This window comes from Martes martes, assembly GCF_963455335.1.
Source record: "Martes martes genome assembly, chromosome: 15".
Taxonomy (NCBI): domain Eukaryota; kingdom Metazoa; phylum Chordata; class Mammalia; order Carnivora; family Mustelidae; genus Martes; species Martes martes.
In genome coordinates, this window is record NC_137903.1 from 15,463,746 (window position 1) to 15,488,990 (window position 25,245).

At 37.4% G+C, this 25,245-nt stretch overlaps 1 protein-coding gene across 2 annotated transcripts in view; it reads left to right on the plus strand.

Annotated features, from left to right (window-relative positions):
* USH2A (usherin) overlaps nt 1-25,245 on the plus strand; it is a gene marked incomplete at both ends in the record, with an annotated part of 700,457 nt that overhangs the window by 486,274 nt on the left and 188,938 nt on the right. For both annotated transcript variants that reach the window (XM_080825193.1, XM_080825194.1), the window contains 4 exons: nt 464-627; nt 10,360-10,569; nt 11,903-12,105; nt 16,134-16,246. In XM_080825193.1, coding sequence (XP_080681319.1) covers nt 464-627; nt 10,360-10,569; nt 11,903-12,105; nt 16,134-16,246 — 690 coding nt within the window. The remainder of the gene's footprint in view (nt 1-463; nt 628-10,359; nt 10,570-11,902; nt 12,106-16,133; nt 16,247-25,245) is intronic.

The window sequence follows — 25,245 nt, forward strand, 5'->3', positions numbered from 1 at the left end:
AAGGATAGGTGTAGGAAGAAAATGGTGATGAGGGATTCTGATATTTGAAAATGGATGAGTTCCCCAAAAGAAGAGCATAAAACTGTCTGGATCAAATTCAGATAGAACGCTGGCCTGTTGCCAGGTTTGTAATTGCATCTTGAATTGAGCTGTAATCCTCACCACTTCCGAAAACAATAAGAGTGAGAAAACGATAAACCGCATTTGTTTTAAACAGCGGTTATTTGCTTTAGCATTCCTAATAAAATATTTTCCCTGACACTGTGGTGAAGGCTCCAGAGCTACAAAGATAGTGGCATGTTTTTTGTGGAGGGAGGAAAAAGAAGATAATTCTCTTCTGTAGGGGGAAACAGAATATTGTGCATTTTGGGAATACTGTATTTTGTAAGGAAAAAGCAATGCGTGTGTTTTGTTTTCCGTAAAAGAGAAATTTGTAATGACTTTTCGAAAAATGACCTTTCAGGTTTACGACGTACGAGTATAAGGTGTTTGTACACAACAGCGTGGGTTTTACACCGAGCCAAGGAGCTACCGTGACAACATTAGCTGGTCTGCCAAAGAGGGGCACCAACCTCACTGCGACTGTTCTTAACCACACTGCCATAGATGTGACGTGGGCTAAACCAAGTAAGTCAGCTTCTCATGCCCTTAGTTCCCCTTAGTGTATTATACCAACGTGAATTTAAATTGGACGCATTAAAAAATAAAAACAACAAAAAGCTGAGATGCTTGTGCTACTCTTCAGAGCCAGACACTCTCTCCCTACTTTGACATCCTTCTTGGGCCTTCTCGTCCTCTTCCATTCCTTTTGGTTGGGAAAGTAATTTCTGTCACACCAACCAGTTGGGATAGAAATGTCCATGTATTAATTTGTTAGAATGCAATACTGTGCGCTTTCCCACAGAAAGTTCTGCCACCCATCTTGTAACTCAGTACTTATTAGCAAGAACCATTGACAGGATTGCAGTCATATGAGGGATTTTTCCGAGGGAATCATCTTCAGCGCTGGTTGTAGGCAGAGTTCCAACTTGACAAAGGAAAATGGAACCTGGACATCACCCCTGGGCTTGCTTCAATGATGCAGGGGCCTCGCCCTGACCCTATTCAAAGGACACCTTTATGGGCAGTTAGAAGAGCTTACAGATGGATCTAATCTGCTCCTGCAACTTTAGAAACACAAAAACTGATATTTCAGATCTTGTTGGTCCACAGAATAGCATTTAACAGCAGACCTGTTAATTTGTAGTGATCCATTATCACCATTAGAAAACAACACTGAATTTATTATCATGGAAATAGGTGTTGTAACCATTCTTAGAAGTACCACTTGAGATCTGGCATAGAGTTGAATCAAAACTTGCTAGAATAGTACCACATATTGAGAAACATCTGATTCGCAAATCCCCAAGTGAAATATTTGTCTCATGAAAGAGAACTGTACCTGCTGGGGTAACCATCTATGGTTCGGGTCTGCATAGCTGTAAAACTACTCTTGGCTGGGGATACCTAGGGAATAGGAATCACGTGATTTTCATCCACCCTTTGAGTTTCGTGCCAGCCGAAGACAAGCTTCCTGTTTCATTTAGAACACCTGAGTGGATTTGCCTCCGTGTTATATTTTATCAGTTGTGAATTAAAACCAGGATCAGGTGACATTAACGGTAAATTAAAATCTGTACCAGCTCTGTTGATCTACGGTGCCACTAAATAACCCATTTTTACAGAAGACGATCACCCTAGGGTTTTTATAAAGTTGCTGGTTTCTAATAATCTGTGTCACCTCTGTTGGGATCTCTTAAGCCATTTAAATGGAAGAATGGAAGTTAATTGATGCTTATGATTACCCTCTGAGACACCTCTGGGAAAAATACAAAGTTTTTATCTGGAGATGGATTTTTATGTCTGATATATTTGCATTCATCTCCTTCTTCCTCTCTACTTTACCCTCACCACCTGACTCATCTTAAAAGCCTGCTCATAAAGGTAGATGTCCTCCCCCTCATCTGACATTTGAATACTGCTGTTAAGATCCAGCTGCTGAATTTTTGCCAGTATAGGTCCTTTACGTTATAATTGCATGCCTGAAGTAAGCGTGCTTATAAAAACTGACAAACCTAATAGATCTGCAGCAGCTCGCTGAAGTTTCATTACCTTGGTAATCTGAACCTCTGACCTTCGGGATGTAGGTAATGCAATCTGCTGTTATTTCCATTCATACCTTAGAAATATTTCAGATAACTATTTGTGAGCACAAAGGTTAACTCTCAGAAGAGGGTCAGCTCTCCCAAAGCTTGTTGCATTATCATTTTCTTCCTTCGTGCAACCTGCTAGCCTAAGTAAATTAACTAGTCACTCCTCTGTGATAGGGCCACCTCTTTTTTGCAATTTTAATTTAAGTTGTTTCCTTGGTTTCCTGGATACGTTTGGCACATTGTGGAATATGCTAAAAGGCACAAAACTGTAGGATGAAAATCAATTGGATACACTTATAAATATTTACTTATTAAAGATTGCCTTTCAAAAAAACATAAAAATGTATTTTTAAAAAACCATATTCTGTCTTAACTGTGATCTCCCGCAGATACACCATTTTGATAGCTGCGTATTTCTGGTAAATTTTTACTAACCGCAGATTAATAGGAATGTTATTGAGCATTTTAGAAGCACTCATTTTGAATGTCTGCTTCACCATGTGGTCTCATGTGAGGTAAAAGCACCCCCACATTCCTTCAGTTCCTTTTTAGGGTTCATATAGCAAACTGGCAGCCCACAGACCACATTTACTTCCCCATCCCCCCTACACTGTTTTGCCTATAGTATTTTTCTTAAATAATATTTTTCCAACATTTAACAATTAGAAGATCTCACATAAAGATGATGATTTGGGGATTGATTTGAAAAATCAAATGATTGGGTGAAATTTTTTTCACCCTCCAATTCTCCTGTGGGTGATTCCATCTATTTTCACTGTTTCAGCTTCTCCTAACTAGGAAAATTACAAATTCCTATGAAGCCTTATGAAGGGATGATTTTAAAAAATAAACTTTGGAATCAGGGAAACTTGAGTTTGGATCCCAGTCCCAGTATTTTCTTAGCACTATGACTAAAGCAAGCCACTTAACCTCACTGAATCCTGGTTTCCTCATCCAATATCTTTAAAATGTTGTGACAGGGATGAAATGAGATAATATATGTTTAGAACTGAGTAATCGTTTAGTATCAGTATAAAGTATTACTGTGTCTTTAAAATGTGGACAGTGTTTTCAACATCAATTTTACAAAAGATAAAAAAAAAATTGGAAAGCCATTTATAATAAAAATTTGGTCATGGCATTCAGATAAAAGCTTTTCTATGGTGAGTTGAAGATAGGCAAAGAGGAGATATCCCTTTATAATGACCTAACCTGACTAAAAGGTAGAACCACCAACCATCGCGTAGTATCATTTCCTACCCCTTTCCCCTTGAAGGTGGTGTTCCCCATGCCCATCAACCTAGACACTACACACACTTACCAGCCTTGGAGTTAGTCATGGCGTTGTGCCTATGTTTGTGCCAGTAAAATGTGAAAAGAAATGATGTATGTCTTTTGGTGTCATAAGCACAAAACATTAGCTATGTCCTTCTCTGTTCTCTCTTCATAATTTCCCTGAACTGGAATGTAGACACGGCAGTTCTCTCAGTTTCAACTCTGCAGACATGGACGACAACCCTAAAAGAGCCCAAACACATAAGAGAAGGAACCTGGGCTGTTGAAATAAAACACCATCTGATTCAATCATTTGGGGGCTATATTATGTGAGATATAAATTAACATCTATTTCATTTAAGTCAACTTTTATCAGTGCCTCTTGGTTACCACAGTTCAGTTAACTCTCTCAGTCCCTGTTTGCCCATATGAATTCGCTTAAGGAGCAGAAGTTATCTATCCTGCTACTATTGCTTAATATAGCATGATGAGTAATTAACATATCTCATATACAATTTCCTTTAAATACAATTTTCTCTGGCAGGCTATTGATAGGAGTTGGAACACAATGAAAGACTAAGTAGCTGGGAGGATTTCCTAAATACAGGTGTTTGTTTCTGACTATGCATAAATTAGATAGAAGGCATGAGAAATCTTTTTGGGAAAGATAAGGAGCCTGGCTTGGATCACTTCTTTATGTAAGCAATTTTCTCTTGCAGAGCAAAGAATTTTTTAAGGAAGTAATTTGATTTAAAAAAAATTTTTTTTGTAAACTCTTCCCTCAACGTAGGACTCGAATTCACAACCCAGAGATCAAGAGTCTCATGCTATACTGACTGAGCCAGCCAAGTGCCCCACAAGAAGTAGTTTTGGTTCCTCACATTTTCCAAGAAGTATTTGGTTAATGACACAAAGCTCTGCATGTTGAACTTGGGAAATTGAACACTGATTTGAGAATCTATGAGCAAGATACACTTCTATTATAAAATAACCTTAATGGTATCCTTCCAAGTTTTTACATTTGAACAAAATTACCTCCTCCCAAGGAGCCTGCTAATGAGAGATGCAGCTAAAGAAGTCAATCCTAGACAAATCTAGACACCTGTTGAATGGAGTGGTTTGCTGTAATTGCCACAGATGTTTTTTGTAAAAAGCCAGATAGTAAATACTTCAGGCTTTGTGTGCTATATAGTCTATGTGGCAACTGCTTAACTCTGCCATTGTAGCACAAACACAGCAATAGATGACACCTACACAAGCATAGCTGTGTTCCAGGAACAGTTTATTACGGACACTGAGATAAAATTTTCATATAATTTTCACATGTCACAAAATACTATTCTTTTGATCTTTTTTCCCCAGCCATTTAAAAAATGTAAAAACCATGCTTGGCTTGCAGGTTATATATAACCAGGTGGCAGGTCACATTTGACCTAGAGGCCAGAGTTTGCCCATGGACCATCATTGGCTGACCCTAATGTAGATGCTAAAAATGTAGAGGATGTAATCGACATTAATAGTAATATGTAGGAATGCCTGTGTTGCTCACTTGGTTAAGTGTCTGCCTCTGGCTTAGGTCATGACCCCATGGTCCTGGGATCGAGCCCCACATTGGGCTCCTTGCTCATGGGAAGACCTTCTCCCCCCACCTGCTGCTCCCCCTGCTTGTGTGTTCTCTCTCTCTGTCAAATAATATCAAATAAAAAAATAGATATAATCTTTAATAGTAACCTCTAAAAATAATCCAACAGTATGTGAGGGGCATTACCTAAGTGCTTTAGCAAGAGAACTTACAGCTAGCTCACCTAACAACTGTTTTAAATTACTTGGGAATCTATTACAAAGGAGAGGAAACTCTTGTATATTTGAGAACTGTTACAGCTAAGATCACATTTCTGACCGATATATAGAGATTACCACCCAAAATGGCATTTAATAGCAAAAATTATGTCCAAAGTTTATAAGCATCTTCTTCAACTCACTGAGGTGGCCTGATTGATATGCTACAGTTAGAGGAACACCTGTACTCAGATAAATTTATTTGATCTAGAAAATATGGGTTGCACATCATAGGATTAGAATATCTGAACAAACTTAACAAATTTTCTTATTGTTTCAAACACATGCTAGCATGAACAGCTCCAAATCATGTAACTCTAACTCAGATATTCACACTTTGATGTCTAAGTCCACCTGGTTACCAGAAAAACACTTCAAATTCAAGAAGTCTCAAGTGGAACAAGTGTCCATCCTGTAATTACTCCTATGTTTTCTTTTTTTTACTCCTATGTTTTCTATTTTATGTAATGAGATCCACCCAGAAACCAAAACCATAAATCTGAGATTTCTGTAACTCTTCCTTACCCCTTCTAAACTCTCTGGGGTGGCTTAAGGACCTTGGCTCCTTCCATCTAGTAGATCCACCATTCCCTTGGGCCTTCAAGTCCTCCAGGTGGGAAAACTAAAGACAATTGGAAATGGCCAATTGCTCTAAAAAGAGCACAAACTGGTCGCATGACCTTACCCAGATGCAAGAAGCCCAGAAAATATATTCTGGCTATTTGACAAAAAGTGAAAAGACATGGGTGTTGGTGAATGCTAACTTTATCTTCTGTAATGATTTCTAAAGTTAAATGCTATTTGTCCTATTAATGCTATTGGTGGGTTAGTGCTATCTTTCTCTTTTTTTCATGACTTCCTATTTTATGTATGAATTCAGTGTACTGTTACTTTCCTTGATCTTCTTACCTGCCATTTTCAATGTTTGGTTATAAATTATTATATATTTATTTTTACATAATTATTTTCTCCAAATAGTTTTGATTTTTATTATCAATTCTAAAACTTTCCCAGTCTTGAATTCTGGATCTTGAGTCACCCTTTTTATTTTCTGGATAACATTATTGGGGAAATTTTATTGTTAAAGTTAAATAAGTTAAATAATTACTCATATATATATATATATATATATGTACATATACATATATATATTTAAATTTTTGTCCTAAATAAGAAAGTCTTTTTTTGTTGCATTTGCACATAAATAATTACTTAGATGTGTATGAAATTCTTGTATCAAAATGTTTTCCCTCAAAACCTGATGAAATTGTTCCATTGTCTCCCAGTATTTGATGTTCTGGATGAGAAGTCTGAAACTCGCCTGACTTTTTCTCCTTTGTAGATAATCTTTTAACATTAAGCTTACCTTTGAAATGTTAGAATGTTCCATGATATGTCTGTGTTTGGATATATTCTCATTATTTTGATCAAAACCATGTTAATTCAATTTATGGACATAAACCTTTATGTTGGATCAGGTTTCATGGGGAATTTTATGTTCATCATTATTTATTCCATTTATTTTTTAAGTTGATTAGATATTTTTATTCTCTGTCCTCAATATCTATAATTCTGAATTTCATTGATTTCTTCTTAGTCATTTTCCTCTCCATTCTTTCCTACTGTGTACTTTTAATCTGCTTTTTTCTCCTTTCCAGGCAGATTTGAATTCTGCCATTGCTTTTTATGTTTCCTTGCTATCTTATTTAAGCAAGAGCAGTTAACATCTTTGTCTTTATATCTGTCTTTTCATGATCATAGGTACATGTTTCATAGAAGCTCCCTTTTCATAAAGGCATGTCCCCCCTTTGTTATTTAAGAACACAATGCAAATGTTTTCTAAAACTTCCATCTCATTCTCATAAAAGTAATACATATACACACAAATCTGCTTTTGAAGTTTCTAGACTCTGTTTTCCCTCTCTCGTGCTACGAAGAAATCTTGTGACTTAATGTTTTCTCTTTTAAAAAAGGGAACTATATTCAGGCTCAGCTTTTACCAATATGCGGGGAAGGTGAAATTTACTTGGCTCCTCATTCTAGCTATTTCAATTCCAATAGCATTCCCCTCTCAGAGGTAGACTCAAGGTCAGCAGCCTTTAATTTTGTGCTGGTCTATTGAACTAAGGATGTATCTCCTGTTTCTTAGACAGTTCAGTGACTTGGGAAGAACCCACTGAAGTTTAAAAACTTGTTTGAACAATTAAAAAGTATACTGTGCATATAATACTCCTAGAACTTGTCCTAAGATAACTAGGATATGAAGATATAATGTGTTTTCTACTATTTTTCTGTGTTTTGGACTCTGCACTAAATGAATGAGTGAAAAGAAATGTTTAAGTAGATGTTGGTGAGAGGCAAGATAATGCAGAAATCTGGTTAGAGAGGCCTCTATATCATGGAGTAAGGCATAACCAATGGAACTCAATTGCCATCTTTTTCTATCTTTTGAGGGACTATAGGTTTTGTTCTGTTTCAAGTGGGTTGATATATGGTACATGGCTAAGAATTTGCATCTACTGGAATTTTATCCAGATGTCAACACAAAATCTTTGTTCATCTTGAACTTACAGTGCTAGTCACAATATTTTCAATGTATATACATAAGTACATTGATTGAAACTTGATGGGAGAGATATCAGGGATGTTTAACAACACAGGTAAAACCCATTTATAGTTGCCAGTAATGTTTGAAAGCACTTCATCAAATTATATCTTTAGTGCTTGTATCTCTAACAAGAGTCCTCACTTAACAAACTAAAATACAACATAAACTTCAAATCTAGTACACTTTCCATTATACCTCAGCTGCCATAAATTAATGAGAAATACTATTGTAAGCCAGTAAAAAATAATTCTAATGAAAGAGGAAACTTTTGCATTCACAGCACCAATGGCTTTGCTATACTTGACTAACATCATCTGGGAAAATATTGATGGATATGAATAACCAGCTCCTGCCAATGCACAATAATGACCTCATTATTGAAGGTGCTTGCATGTTGTGACATCAGAGAAAAGAAAATCTTAATCCCCAGAGTCTTCCAATGTTTGTTACTAAAGATCTCTTACTATAGATTCTTCCAACCATACTGACATTTCAAACCTGGTGCTAGAAATAAGATCAAAGCAGTACTGTGTTCAGCATTCAGTTTTTATGCAAGACTCCCAAGATCTTATCAAAAAGGGGTCCTTAAATGAAGTCATACATCCTTTAAAGACATATTCCCTTAAGTGGCCATATGCTATGTACTCACATATCAGAGACACTGTACTTTAATGACCATAAAGAGAAATGCCACATTTTCTTCTGTCTTTGCACTAGTGCTACTGAACTATTTTGACGCATACTTTTACATACAATATCAGGAGGTTTTTAAACAAGCATTCCACCCCACAATCCTAACATGAACCAAGGTAATAGTTTCTTCTTAAGGTCTTTAAAAATAATACTAATCTAAGTAGAGCAGTACACTATATAGTATACTTACACTATTTCCTACCTAAGAAAATATAGCTGTTTTATGGCTTCTTTTTATTTTATTTCTTTTTTTTTAATTTTTTAGTTAATCTATGTACTTTTTAAATTTAAATTCAATTAGCCAACATATAGTGCATCATTAGTTTTTGATGTAGTGTTCAATGATTTGCTAGTTGTGTATCACATCCAGTGCACATCAGATCTCGTATCCTCCTTAATGCCACACCTCTCTCCTTTCTGCAACCCTCAGTTTGTTTCCCAGAGTCAAAAATCTCTCATGGATTTTCTCCCTCTCTGATTTCTTCCCATTCAGTTTTCCCTCCTGTGTTCCTCTGCACTATTCCTTATGTTCCACATATAAGTTAAACCATATAACAATTGTCTTTCTCTGATTGACTTATTTCGCTTAGCATGATAACCCATCCATGTCAATTTAAATGGTAGGTAGTCATCCTTTCTGATGGCTGAGTAGTATTCCATTGTATATATGAACCATTTCTTCTTTATCCATTCATCTGTTGAAGGACATATGGCTCCTTCCATAGTTTGGCTGTTGTGGACTTTGCTGCTATGAACATTGGGGTCCATGTGCCCTATTTTCACTACATCCGTATCTTTGGGGTAAATACCCAGTAGTGAAATTGTTGGGTCATAGGACAGCTCTACTTTTAACTTCTCGAGGAATCTCTGTACTATTTTTCAGAGCACCTGTACCAGCTCGCATTCCCACCAAGCATCGTTGTAGAAAGGTAATGTGAAGCAGAACTTAGAGCAAAGAAAGGAGAAATTGGGTAAAAGCAGAAAAAGAAAACAGTAAGCCTGTCTTTGAAAGGATGATGGTTGAGGAATTGATGAGTTATATTCGTGAGACAGTGAGTGATTGATTTTGGCACCCTTTAAACATTTGTCTACATCATAGAAACAAAATGAAGTAGGAGGAAAGAATGAGAACCTTGATAAAAATTCAGATATCATCCTGGGATCCTACTGAGCAAATCCTTAAGGAGAGTATGCTGTATCACTCTGCAACATCAACAGTGTACATAACAGGATATCTGTCTAACATTCTTTTAGGTAGCATTTAGTACTTTCAAAAATGCCTCAAGTTCTAGGATCAATGTCAGGAAATGCCCTGATTTGCATTAGCATGGACTCCTCTCAAGGATGATGTTGCTTAGAAATGGAAGTCGTTCCATGTTTTGAATACTTTCTTTTACTCTTAGTTTCCTTTTATAACTGTTACATTAAAGTTCTGAAGATTAGTTGAATAACTAATAGCATAATTAAATATTTAAAGCTAGTAGCATAATTAAAATATTTAAAAGAAATTTAAAAGTTTATTTTCCTATAAAGGTAAGTTTCTATATAATTAATCATAGGATGAGGGGAAGAAAAATAAACTTTTTTTTTAAGAAATAAAAACCAATGCCACCATAAAGAAGTTTCCATAAGCATTCCATTTCCCCCATCTAGATACAGCTGAAGATGAAGTTTATCGTCTGTTTTTTTGTCCCCCTGAGAAACCCTTTTAGATCAGGCACAATTACAGTATCCTGCATTTGTTGTTCACAGCCTTTCAAGACCTACAAGGTGATGTTGAATATTACACACTTTTTTGGAGTTCTGCTACCTCAAATGAATCTCTCAAAATCCTCCCAGATGTAAACTCTCATGTCATCAGCCACTTAAATCCAAACACAGAGTATCGGATTTTTATCTCTGTCTTCAATGGAGTCCACAGCATCACCAGTGAAGTACTGCGCGCAACCACTTTCGATGGGGGTGAGTCCAGATTTCAAGGGACACTTGGCTTCAGACATGCAAATGAAATTGATTGATTCTTGCTGAGGTTGAGATCAGTCATCCCTCCATTATAAAATTTCCGGTGTTGGAGGGAAGGGGGTTGGGGCTAAAATGCTTAAGTGCTCGCTGTCATCAAGTGGCAGATCAATACACAGTCCCTTAGAGACAGCAGCACCAGGCTCTAATAATGGGAGATTAGCCCAGTTTGTGCCTGTTCTTTTCGGTGTATGCTGAGTTGGGAGCTGAGTTCACATCAATAAATGGTGACATTTAGAAACTTCTTTTTTTTAAGATTTGCTCTCAGAAGCAGTATGCTTTTCAAAACGACAGCCAGGCACCGTGAGGGCTCTCCCTGAGTCACCAGAAATGGTAGGTGGAAGTTCAGCCACTGAGAAAAATTGCCTATGACTCATTTCTAAGCCAGTTAGCAAGGGGGAGGAAGCAAGGGAAGCAACTTGTGAATCTGAAATGTGTTTGGAATGGTCTTTCTAATCTTTTTGGCTTTATAAAGTCTCATTATAAACATTATAATATCATTACCTCCCAAGCAAGTGTTCCAGGTCATTAGCAGAGCACTTTAAGTGTGGAACCCATTTCCCTTTGTGGTGCCAAAGGTCAACACCTTTTGTTTATAAAATAGAATGGATCACAAGGACAATTTTTCAGCTAGTTAAGATGGGTTCTTATGATAAAAATAGGTCTTTGCATAGTTATTTCTGACATGCTTGAATAATTGTGTAATTTAACGCCAAGCAAGATTTTTTTCCTAATGTTAGATTTCATCATTACCTATGGTAATCAACATTCAAAATCATTTACATAATGACAATATTGCATTATTGCTTCATATTGCTTGAGTTACAAGCTAGTAACATCAAATGATTTTTTATGTTCCACCAGCCTCAGCCTCAATGTATTTGAGTTTTATTTTTTGCTTAAGGAGCAAATTTTCTTTTTTCCTTTTTTTCCCCCCTGAGGTATGGGGTGAAGGGATGGGGAAAGAGACAAATAATAGATATGTGTTAGTGCTGCAGATGGGTGAATAATTTATCATCATATCCCACTGGTCACATAGTATTGAAGATTAGCACTATGCTGGTGGTATAAAGCATTTTACCACCAATTCTTATGGTTTCTAACTGAGAGTATAATAAGCCAATTTACAGAGGACTACAGACTGTGATAACTTCATCAGAGAAAAGCAGATAAGCAACGAACCCTTTGCTAAACCTAAATACTAATCTGCATTGAGTTTAACAAGTGCTTTTTCAGAGACAGCTGGAGTTTATTCAGTTTCTTCCTTTAATTCTAGAGCCTCAGGGCATGCTTCCTCCAGAGGTTGTCATCATCAACAGTACAGCTGTACGTGTCATCTGGACATCTCCTTCAAACCCAAATGGTGTTGTCACTGAATATTCCGTCTATGTAAATAATAAGCTCTACAAGACTGGAATGAATGTGCCTGGGTCTTTCATTCTGAGAGACCTGTCTCCCTTCACTGTCTATGACATTCAGGTTAGAACACTGTTTTTTGATGGTTAGGTTTGTAGGTATGTTAAATAAAACATGCTAGGCTGTGTCTCTCGGTGGACACCTTCAGTCTTGGTTACAGATTATTTATTTACCGGGGGAGGGGAGAGAAAAGAGATAAACTGATTAGGATTAAATCTATTTGCTGCGGGCAAACACAGGAGTCTCTGGAGAGAAGATAATGGTAATTTGGAAAACAATGGTGATGATATTCTCACAGGCAGGCAAAATGAGGCAAGTCATATATTGGCAGGAAATTCTGCCATGCAGTTTGCTTTTGTCCTGCCTCCTTCTTTTACTGCTATCAAAAGCAGAATCAGCCTGTGAATGTGGAGACATTTTTTTTTATCCCTACATCCGCTGTTTACTAATTTAATATCCTCAAGGAAGTTACATAACCTGTTTGGTGTCAGTTATCTTTTTTGTAAGGACAATGGACTCCCCAACTTAAAACATTCTATCCACCTCTGGCATTCTGTGATTCTGAAGGCAACAAGAAAAGTGACTATATGGCAGACAAGAAGGTATTAAAGGGTTTTGCCACATGGGTGGCAACCCTCACCTATGTGAAGAGTTGTATTTAAACTTTTTTGCCCTTGACCCTTCTTTGAGACTCTGATGAACCCTTGAACCTGCCCTGGAAAAACATGTACGTATTTATGTGACCGAAGTCGGCTTCCGCTTTCAGAATGCATTGACCATGCGAGGCCCAGCTCACAGATCTCTTGGAGATCTACTGACCTTCAAAATAGAAAAAAAATATAGAGACAACGAAGGCATGTATAACAAGGAACTTTTCCCCAAGGCATTGGAAATCTTATTACCGTGCTACGATGTAAAAGATAACAAGGCCAAATGTGGAAATTAATGATAAAAACAGAATGTTTCAGAAACTCAAAGTTCATAGAGGAGGGTGGCAATTTGGTAAGCTTTTCAAGAAACTGTGCTGCTTCTAACAAAAGACCTTTGTAAATAATTTTCAAAAGACATTAAACATAGAAATTTTGTTTGACCACAGAAACTTTTCACTGGCTTTGTCCATTAAGTGCTACCTTCTTCATTTTGCTGTACCCTACTTTCCCGCACATTTGAAGGTGAAACCCACACAATCGTCTGGCTACAACCAATGCTTTAGCCTCTCCTACTGCTAGGCCTACCTTCTTCAGAAAGCAAAAAGATATTTGACAAAAGAAGAAAGGTATGTTGATTATTTTTCATTACACTCTGTGATTTCCATGAACTGACCTGAGTCATCTTAGCATGGAACATGCAGACAGATGCTTATGTCCACAGCTTTTCGAGTGAGTCCATATGTGCCCATACATCATATAGGTAAAATTATAAAATAAAAATCATACTCAAAATAAAAATCATACTCAAAAATCATACTCAAATTATAAAATAAAAATCATACTCAAAATAGACTTTATGAACAAGGTTAGTTTAGGAAGGTGATAGACTGGATCATTCTCGTTGGGGCCCTCGTGGAGAAAGACATTGAGTCCTCAAAAGGTAACTTCGTCATTTGTTTTACCAGGACTCAAAATACAATGTACGGTGAGATCACTGGGTGCTGTGCACACGCATCCTGATCCAACTTTCTGACCATACAGCAGGAGTTGATGTGTCAGTGCTTCAGGCATGTTCTACTGTGAAAGGCTTCGCTCAGACCTACTGACCTGAGTCGCTAGTGGCCTGCCGAGAGTGCGTTTTGATCAGATTTAGTACATGGAAAAAGAAAAGGAGACAAGAGACCAAATTAGAATCTAATACTTAAATTGTGTTATTAGGAACTAAGATAATCTTTTTCTTGATAACTATATTTTTGTGAAGCTCTTCACATTCCAGGAATACTGCTTGAAGTAGTTGTTACATCACTGGAAATTTGAAAACCAAATACCAAAGATTTTCATTTATGATGTCAAAGATGATTTGGCCCCATTTAAAATATGCATCTAATTGATACGCCTAATACTTTAGAATTAAGGTTCTGTATGTTAACCTCCTCTGTAAAATAGCCAGTGATGAGAAAGCAGACACACAGATGCCAATGAAAATATCTCCTTTTTTGAATAAACTCCTTTATGTATCCCTTTTTAAATGGAATCATATTTTCAATTTTTGAGTCAATTTTATTTTTATTTTTATTTATTTATTTTTTAAAGATTTTATTTATTTATTTGACAGAGATCACCAGTAGGCAGAGAGGCAGGCAGAGAAGAAGAAGAAGAGAGAGAAGAGAGAAGCAGGCTCCCCGCTGAGCAGAGAGCCCGAGGCGGGGCTCGATCCCAGGACCCCGAGATCATGACCTGAGCCGAAGGCAGAGGCTTTAACCCACTGAGCCAGCCAGGCGCCCTCAATTTTATTTTTAATATGAATCTGTAGACCTTTATATTTGTGTTTCGTTCACGTTATGCAGTGGAGTGTTGCGGCAGGAAGCTGCTCCAGAGTTGGAGACATGGAGCATGACTGTAGTAAGGATGAGAACAATATTGGCAAATGTCTCCACACTCAAAATAGAAGCTTTCTGGAGAACCATCTGAATATAGCTAAGTAGTTTGGGACTTAGAGCTCTTTAGATGATAAGACAATAGGGTAAGTAAAATCCAGATCAGATATGTCCTATCTTACCAGTTTGATCTTCTTCCCTGATTTCCCTAACCCCCAATTCACGAACTGATGAAATGGACTTGTGAGGACTCAATAAAATTTGTCCCAGTGCCCATTATAATTTTGAGCACATATTATTTACGTAATAAATGCAGTTGAATTGATTTCGAGTTACCTCATTATGCACCATACGTGTCAAATATTTCCCAATATGCATGAAGTTCTGTTGTCATTAATTCAAGTACATTTTAAGTTTCTTTGCCTTTAAATTATTTGGGGTTTCATGGGACATACTCAGAGTGGTGGACCTTGATAATGTCCAAATATCTACTAAATATTACCTCAAAGACTCTATTGCATAAATAAGGATCACAACTTAAACAGCATCATAAAAATATACCTCAGCTCCTATTTAGGTGTAAAGTGCCCTATGAATAAATGACATAACTGCTAAATACAGTAATAATTGCATTTGTCTTTTCTCGTTGCCAGTGGATATTCAGAGAATTGCTTCACTTGTTCTCTGCACTAACATCTAAGTTCAGCCTCAGTGTTTATGATTCCTCTGCATCCAGCTTTCCTCCTCCATTTATGTATTAGATGCTGAAAGTAAATTAGTGTTGGAAAAAGTACAGATTCTCTTTGGCTTACCCTTTCATTGGGAACAGAATGATGTGGCTTTATGGATGTTCCACCGGCAATCTTTCGTACATGCATTCGTCTCTCCCCTCCCCGTTGCCACATGTGTTCCTTTTGGGTTACTAATGTTTGATGAACCCCATTTCTAACCTTAGTTACTCCACCCTCCTCTGTTTTTATTCAGATTAGGTGGCAGAATTAAAGGGGTAAATGATGATTTTCTGCTGTGATTAAGGTAAAAAATACAATTGCAGCTGAAACCAATGGATATAAAGAGCTCAGCCACACTGAAAGGCTTCTCTAGGTTTCATTTTTCTTCTATTCCACATTAGCATTTAGGCTATTCATTGTAAAGTGTCAAGACTTCCGGGAGATATCATCATTACACAACCTGGTTATAGATCTAGAGAGCTGTACGCAGTGATAACCTATTCTGCTTGCAAACTGCCACCTAAACATCTTCCATTCCTCAACTGTGCTCCAGATAGATTACTATGTCTGTCTCTTTCTTAATGGTTGGAACCAGAGGCTAAACATCACCATTTTCATCACTAAATCAGTTGTCTTGAGCTCCTTTCTATATTCTATGCTGATTTTGTCCCAGTGGAGTCAATTAGCATCAAAAATTAATATTAATAGAACTCCAAGAAGTTGTAGAGAACTACAGGAGAGTCCTGTGAAATGAGGGTGTGTGGATTCAACCCACTGGCAGTCTATGCTTTGAAAATAATTGGATGTATTCTTTTGTAAACTAATGTCTACAGGTTGAAGTCTGTACCAAATACGCCTGTATGAAGAGTAATGGAACCCAAATCACCACTGTGGAAGATACCCCAAGTGATATACCAACGCCCACAATTCATGGCATCACTTCAAGGTAAGATTTTTTGCCAGTTAATCTAAAGAGCTTATCATAAGCAATGAAAATTAAAAATCAAAGATTTCATCCCAGCAATGACAATCTCATTTAAAAGGTTGCTATAAAAATCTGTACACATCAAGAGGTACCTGGATGGCTCAGTCAGTAAGGCATCAGATTCTTGATTTTGGCTCAGGTCATGGTTTTAGGGTTGTGAAATCAAGCCCCATGTCGGGCTTTGCACTGGGCGTGGAACCTACGTAACATTCTCTTTCTCTCCCTTTATCCTTCTCTCCCCGCCCAAAAATCTGTAAATCAGAATTTTTGTATTATTAGTTATTGATCTTCACTGGACACATCATCTAATATTTAAGTTTTAATGTTCCTGATTTTCCAGAATTACTTCCCTTTATTTAGTAACCTGTGAACAAATGCTTAAAAGCACAAAATATTTTCCATATTTAAATGTGTCCTTAGTGCTCACTTCGGCAGCACATACACTAAATGTGTCCTTAAGTGAATCCTTTGGTAATGCAAAGAATATAATTTTAATTAGGTTAACTACCTTCTAAGTTAATCTCTTTGAAAAAAATAGATGCACATATAACAGATTGCCCTAAACCTAGAAACATCTATAAAATAAACAGGGGAGATAATCTTTGTATAACCATTGCCAATATCATCAGACTCTTGGTAGGATCTCCATTTGTTGCTGAGAAATAGCCATAGTTTGAAAATGAGTCTCTTTTCAATTCAAGTTATAATAATAGTAATAAAAAGATTTAACATGAAGTTTCCCAAGCCAAAAGTGAGATGACAATTGTTCTTCTCACTACATCAATCTGAGGCTAGAGAAAGAAATCTGAGTACTCCCACATCATTCTTTTCACCCACCCAAATGTATCACCCTTCACCATTACACATACACCCACACCTCCCACATATACATGCTGACCAAAATAATTTATCTGTTATAAGAGATTTCAATTCTGAAGGATTCCTCTGCAACATATTGAAGTTTCTACGTCTTTCTAAAAATCAGTTTAAAAATCTCTCTACTAGAACTAAAGATTAAAATAATTAGAAAACCCCAAGTAACTGGATGCTTGGCTGTTCAGGGCAAAGATCATATCTTGTCTCCTTGAATACATCTTTTATCCAACACTCTATAGATACTCATCTAATTTCAGATGTGCTAATTAATTGATAATCCCATCAGATTTTCCCCATCTATCCACAGAATTGCCTACTCTGCAGAGGCGAAATAATCAAATGAAAAGCTACCGGCAGATACATTTGTGGCTATAATAATATAAGAAGAAAAAGTAATACAAAAAATGTATAAGGCATGGTTTTAATTTTTCAAAGTTTCAGTCCACTGACTGGAGACACGGCCCTAAACAAATGTTTACAGAACAATGTGAAAAACACCATAATCTATGTTTATAATGTGCAGGAAAAACATAAAGAGAAAAACACCAAACTCTACCCAGGATTATCAGTGAAGGCATCATGAAAGATGCAACATTTGAGTCCAGTCAAAGAACTCAAGGAAGAGTTATAGTTAGCTGGGTGGATGATGTCAAATTTCTTGTCTGTTAACATCCTCATGACTCAAGCCCAGGTGAATGGCATAAAGAATATGTCTTAAATTACATATTCAGCTGTAGGTAAAAATCTGTAAGCTTTATTAGAAATTTAAAAATGCTCATCTGTGTCTGCGTTTCCAGAATACCTTTTTCCTTTAAAAAGATTCCTGCAGGGCACTTGGGTGGCTCAGTTGGTTAAGCATCTGCCTTTGGCTCAGGTCGTGATCCCAGAGTCCTGGGATCGAGTCCTGCAAGCCTGCTTCTCCCTCTGCCTCTCTTTCTCTCTCTGTCATGAATAAATGAATAAAATAGATTTAAAAGAAAGATTCCTACAGATACTAGCAGAGGAAAAGTATTTTTTTAGTTGTGGTTCAAATTTACTCTCAAATATACTAAGCTGATGGCAAAAACATTAAAAAGGCTGTTTTACAACAAGAGTAAGGAAAACAACAGAACAGAGATTTTAACACAGTTTTGGAAGCAATATTTGGCAAGGAGAAACAAATGACTTGGTGCAGTGGAGAACGTTTACAACCAAAGTGTTGGTTGGCAGAGGGACATAATGATGGAAAAAAAAAACTAATTTGCCCTGCAGAGAACCTCAGTGTCTAAGCACTTACAAACTTTAAAGATAGTAAAGAAGAGGAAGATGGGTTAAGGTTCAAAGCTGGAATCATAGGATTAGTAAAAGTCCGAAAAAAAACTCGTTGGAACCTATAATTAGTCAGTATTCTCCTGAGAAACAGAACCCAAAACTAAAGACCCAGGAAAGCTGGTGGTGTAGTCTCTCAAAGGTTTGAGGATCAGGGAAACAAATGGTGTAGGTTCCAGTCCAAAGCTGAGAACAGGAGAAGACTGATGTCTTAGCTCAAGTAGTCAGGTAAAGAAAGGGAATTTCCCCTTCTTCAACTTTTCTGTTCTATTTGGATTCTCAGCTGATTGGGTAATGCCCACCTACAAGGGCTAGGCAATCTGCTTAACCAAGTCCACCATTTCACATGCTAATCTCCTAGGAAACAACCTCACAGATGTAACCAGAAGTAATACTTAGCCAAATATCTGAGCACCTTGTGGCTCAGTCAAGTTGATGCATAAAATTAATCATCAAAAAATTCAAGGTTTCTCACCTCCATATTATGCATGCATATGTCTACTTCTGGCATATTCCACTCCCAGGAGATCAGAAGTGTATTCTCAGGAGAAACAAACAGGTTTATAGGAATTAAGGCTTCCTAGGATCAGTGGAAAGCTAGGTTGAAAGGCAAAGCTAAAACTCATGATCAAGTGGAAGACTACAGTTGGACTGATGAAAGCCTTTGTTACATTCCCTGGCATTGATCTCAAAAACATTGTGAGAAGAATGTTGAAATCTCCAAATATAATTGTGGCTTATCTATTTCTTTTTTAGAGCTATCCGTTTTTTGCCCCATGTATTTTCATGCTTTATTATTAGGTACATACATGTTCAGGATTGCTATGTCTTGGTAAATTGATTCTTTCATCATGGTGTAATATCCTTTTTCTTTCTTGATAATTTTCTCATTATCAATGATAACTTGTCTGATATTCAGATAACCACTTCAGCTTTCTTTTGATTTGTGTAATTTTGAGTGATTTTGGATTGTTTCCTAGACGTTTTAAATATTAGGTTGTGATCATTTGAGTCCTATTAAAAATTTGAGGGATGAAATTTTAGTTTTCTTCATTTAGCAGGTAATCATTTGGTTAACTTCAGACTACAAATTCTGTCTTGCTTTGTATGCCCAATGGTTCCAATGTCAGTGCATTTTTCAAAACTTTTGCTATGCTGCTTCATGTCTGCTCCATGCATGCACTTTTCAGTGGCTAATCTGGTATTTGTTTGAGGGATTTTGTAATGGTTCAGGTCTCAACGTCTTTGCTGTGCAGCTCAGATTTCGTATAGGAAGCAACCGTGCATGTATAGTTTGGAGTTGAGTCGGGACTTGTGTTGGTGCATACATAGAATTAGAAGATCACCTTGCTTTCTCTTCTGTGAGATTTCTCCCACAATGTCTAGGTTTTCCAGATTTTCCTTGTACTTCCTCTGTGGGATTGTTTAAAAAGACATGGTTTCTTTTGGAATTTTGGCTTTCCAAGTTACCTTACATTTTATGCAAATGAGACTGTTTTGGGGGTAATAAGATGAGAGAAAATAGAAGGAAAAAGAGGGATACCCTCCCCCACACCATTTTTTTTTTTTGACCACAGGAGCTTCTTGTCCTGCTTCCTCTGGTCAGAAAGAGACTTTTTCTTGGGATTTTAGATTCTTGTCTGACCAGGACTACTATAGTGCAGCTCCTTGACTAGAGTCGTCCTCAGAGCAGAGTCCAGAGGAAAAAAGAAAAAAAACAAAACAGGGATTTCCCTCACACTCTCTGGGTTATAAGGTCTTTTTGTACTCTGGCCAGAAAGAGGGTTTCTTACATAGATTTTTCTTGCCCAGTTCATAGTTCTACGCTGGAGCTGCTCTTGGGTTAAACTGGGGAAATAGAAGAAACTATGACAAATTCAATCTTTCATCTTTTTTTCTCCAAGTTTTGGCTCCCTTCCTGATCTGTCTCTATTGTTAACTTTTCAGAATCCTCGGGTGGTTGTTTCCTGTTTTGCACACTTTTTAGTGTTGATCAGTCAGAGAGAGAGGTGGTAACAGGTCTACTCCATCTTGGCCAGTCAAAGAAAGTCCCTCTCAACCACATACATATTTTTTTAATTCTAATCCCTTTGGCAAACTTATTTCCTTTTTTTTTTTTTAAAGATTTTATTTATTTATTTGACAGAGATCACGAGTAGGCAGAGAGGCAGGCAGCGAGAGAAGAGGAAGCAGGCTCCCTGCTGAGCAGAGAGCCCAATGTGGGGCTTGATCCCAGGACCCTGAGATCATGACCTGAGCCGAAGGCAGAGGCTTTAACCCACTGAGCCACCCAGGCGCCCCCTTATTTCCTTTTTTTAAAAAAAAAGATTTGCTTATTTATTTTTAGGGGAGGGGCCAGGGCGGAGGGAGAGAGAATCTCAGGCAGACTCACCACTGAGCAGAAGCTCAGTGTCCAGAACCCTGACATCATGACCTGAGCTGAAACCAAGAGTCAGGCATTTAATTGACTGAGCCATCCAGCCATTCCAACTTTATTTCCTTTTTGTTGTTTTTCTCTTTCTTTCTACCTTCCTTACTTCCATTTTTTTTTTTTTTAAGAAAAAACTTGATAGAAATCATTCACAACCAAATATTGGCAAGGAAAATCTTTCCTTTCTAAAAATGATTCATCATAGAAGAGCAACATTTTCCAAAGGCAAGACTCTAATGAGCAGCCATAGGCTGCCAAGCCATTAATCAAAATTATACCAACACCAAAGCAGTTAGCCTCCTATGTGCATGTTATTATTTGTGTAATTTTATTATACTTCTGGCAATGTATACTTGTTAGTTATGTTTTTATTTTGGTTCAAAAAAATCTCTTTTGTATTAGCAATGGGCAAAATCAAATGAGAAGTTTTTCAGAAAAATGTCAGTAGACTGAGTTAACTTCTATAGCACTTAGAACAACTTGGTTTCTAATAAGACGCATATTTCTTGGATTCTTTGTTTATTTTTGGTAGGGCACAATTGTCAGTAACATTTAAGTTTCATATATTTTAATAACATATACAGATAGTATATCAGCCTGTTTGATTATATCCATGGAATGCATCAAGTCATCTTTGTATTTGTCTTAATTTATGTCTCATAATGTCTGCAGCACAAGCACTTATGCATGCTTTTCCTATTACATATAAACCAAAGACACTATAGCAAACAATGTCGAAGGATCACATGAGCACTTCTAGTTCTTTACACTGTTCCTCCAGAAATAAACTCTGCTTCTACATTACATTTTCCATACTTGTCATATTATCATCAGCTGCTTCTATATCCCAAAAGAATACTAACTAGTGATCGATAGCCCAGACATGTCTGGCCATGGCCTACACGTGCCCTGGGTAGTTCATTTATTTGCCTTGGTGGATTTGCTAGAGTGGAATTTAATCAATAGTTAATTCATTAATTCTGGTCCTCGAGAATGTGGAGTCTATGCTGGATGAAGATAGCTGGCTGGCTTCGGTTTGGGCTAAAATATGACAAACAGGGGAGCTGATGGCTTCACTTGGTGCTGGGCTGCCTGGAAAGTTTACTTATTTATTCTCTATACATGGATAAGCTTAAAAAAAAAAAAGAAGTAAAAGAATATAAACAAGAAAGAGATTTTATTAGTTACTGCTAGTATTCCAAAGTGCATGATTTCCATGGAAATGGAAAGGGTCAAAGGAAAGCAGAGAGAGAACACACATCATGTCTTTCATTGTTTTTAATTGGAACCATGGCAGTGTTTTCAGCTCCAAATCAGTTCAGGGCTGTTTTATTGAAGAGGAGCCTGTGGTATAATGTCTTTGTAGCATTCGCAAATAATTGTTTGAAAATTTGCTTGAAGCTACTGAATGATATAAATTATATTTTTACATATGAACTTTTCAGAAGCCTTTATGATAGCAGCACAGGCTGTGAAGGTTAAACCACTATCATCATTTATAAATCCCCTTATATTTTCAAATTACTTAGTTTAGGGTTGAAAATAGCACAAGAGGTTATAGCTTGGGGAAAAAGATTTTCCTCTTTCAGCTCACCAAATTTGAGGTGAAATTTTGAGGCCTCTTTTTTTTTTTTTTTAAGAGTATGACTTTTTTTGTATTAATTTTCCCTTTCTCATTTTTTTTCAGTGACTGGAGTAAAATTTTATATTTTGTGTGAAAAAACTTGATCTTTTTTTAATAGAACGTTGGGCTCTAGATGTAATATGTCAAATCAGTCTTCTTCTTCGCCCATATTTAAACTTCCTCTCTCACCAATATGGACAACTGGAGACACATTTTAATTTGACCTGGAATTTTCTGTTAGAGTCTTTCTTTCTTTTTTTCTTTCTTTTTTTAAGTAGGCTGTATGCCCAACATGTGTTCAGACTCACAACCCTAACATCAGGAGTGGCATACTCTACTGACTGAGCCAGCCAGGTATCCCTCTGTTAGGGTCTTTAAAGGATCCCTCTTGAAAGGGATCATTTGAAGTACATTTACTACTGTTGTACAGATTCAATCCAATATTATAATTCAGCAGTTATTATCTTAATGGCCAGTGAGTTCTGATAACAGACACATTGTTTGACTCAAAGACTTTACAGAATATCGAGCTTACTCTTAAGTCTCTGCCATCAGTACCCCCGCCGTTTCCTCAGCAACCTCTCTTTCCCAAACTCCTTTAACTTCCGCAGAAGCTGCTCAGTCCCTGAGGTAGACCATGTGGATTTCAGCCAAATCCATCTCTTCCTCATGCACTCTGGCCTTGAACGGCTACACTGTCCCCTGCACTCTGAACCCCCATCCATTTCTTTTAATGGGTCCATTCCAAATCCATTTCTTCATTATGGTTGTCCTAAATAGAAAGGCTCTCCCTCCTAATCAGATAATTTAAACATCACAGTTTGGGTCATTCTGATGTCTCAAAGATCTCTGGCTCTGTTTTCTCCCCACACTCTAGTCTCATGTATGCAGTTGTCCACTGATTTTCTGTAGTGCTCTCCACCCATTGCTTCCACTGCCTCAAACCTCAGCAGCTCATTCTCACCTAACTCATTATCTTTTCCAACAGCCATTTTCACAAATGCACCACCACCTGCATACTATTAAAGACTTAGATCTTTGAATTTTTTTAATCTCCTGAGTTGACTAAATAGCAATTTTAGTACGTTTCCTTTTGACGCATCATCTTAAATGTGTTCCTCATCTCCATTTCCATCACCACCACCCTGGCTCATGTTTTCATCGTTTAAGATTATGTAACCCGTTTATGTAGCTGTCTTAATTCATTGAGATACAGAGAGGTAAAGTCTTTGCTCTTTTCCCACTAGTTTGCTGCCTTAAACATAATCCTTTGGTTGTCCTCTCTTCAAGTCTTGAAAGCCTCTCAGAAACATCTTATGGCTTTTGTATTATTTTTAGTTATGAGTCTTACTTTGGTAATTAAGATTCATTATCCAGCATTAAAAAGTCTTTTCTGTCTTTAGCAAAATATTAAGCTCATGTCTGGTTCAAAGATTCTACCATGTCACAGACTCAGCTTGATCACACTTTGCCCATTCCCTTCTCCTTGCTCTTTCTTTCCTGTCCCCTTTAATCTAGTGTGTCAATGTTATTATTTCACTGACAGCACCGAGTGACCATCAAAGCCCTCCATGTGTCAGGTGACACTTTCCTGGGACAGTTGCGTTTCCCTTGAGAGGTCCTGAGAGGATCTCCACATATCCACGTTCCCGGACATGAGGGTTGCCCTCCATAACTGATCTGTTGTGGTGCCAACAGAGTAGGACATCCCAAGGACTCTTCTTGCTGGAGTCTCCTCTTCCTAGAAGGCTGCCATCGTGAGCAGTGTACCTTTAAGCTGGCTCAAGCCGAGGTGAGTTACGAGGTTGCATGGTTGAAGAGAACCTCACTGATCTGTGCTATGTGGCACTCTTCATTTTATCTTTCCACTGCAGCTACTCTGGATAATACCTAGCCATCAGGATTCTCTTATCTTTCTCTAAAGGAAAGCACCTTTTCTTTGCTTATATAGACTGTCAAGCTCCATGTCAAGCTGTTCCTGAACTCCTTACTATTCTCCTGGCACAACAACAGATTAGATTTAGACATTTCTGTATCTCAATAAGTATCAAGTATCAAGTACCATGAGAAACAAGGGCTTCCCATTTCTCTGCTTCCAGCTTCTCTAAGTTACGTGTTCGGAATGCCTTCTTCAGCTTCCCGGATGTTAGCAGAATTTAAGGGGTGGATTTGATGTCACTCTTCACTAAGTAAATAACTCCTCTTTTGCTCCTGGCCTCAAAAACCTCCGATGGCTTTCCAACACACTCAAAAACAAATCCAGTTATTTCTGTGTTATGCAAAATCCTACGCCATCAGCAAACCCCCATTCCAGCCTCCCGACACCCACACAATCTCATTTTCCAACATTCTGTCTCTTGCTCAGTCCAGTCCAGTCCTATTAGATTTACTGACTCTTCAACAAGCCAAGCACATTGCTGTCTCTGTGCCTTTACACTTCCTGCTTCCCTCTGCCCAGAAATTCCTCTGGGCTTGCTTTATCCCTTCTTTGAAATTTCTGCCTGGAAGAACCAGGCCTTCTCAGACCACCCCCCTGACATATGATATAATTATGTGTTTCTTTACTGTCCCTCTTCACCAAGGAAAATGTAAGTTTTGTATAAAAGGAAGATTTTATCTGTCTTGTTCACTGAAGAATATAGAACAGTGCCCAGCATATAGGAGGCATTTAATACATAGTCACTAAATATTTAGTGAGAGTTTCTAAAACTCTCTTAGAAT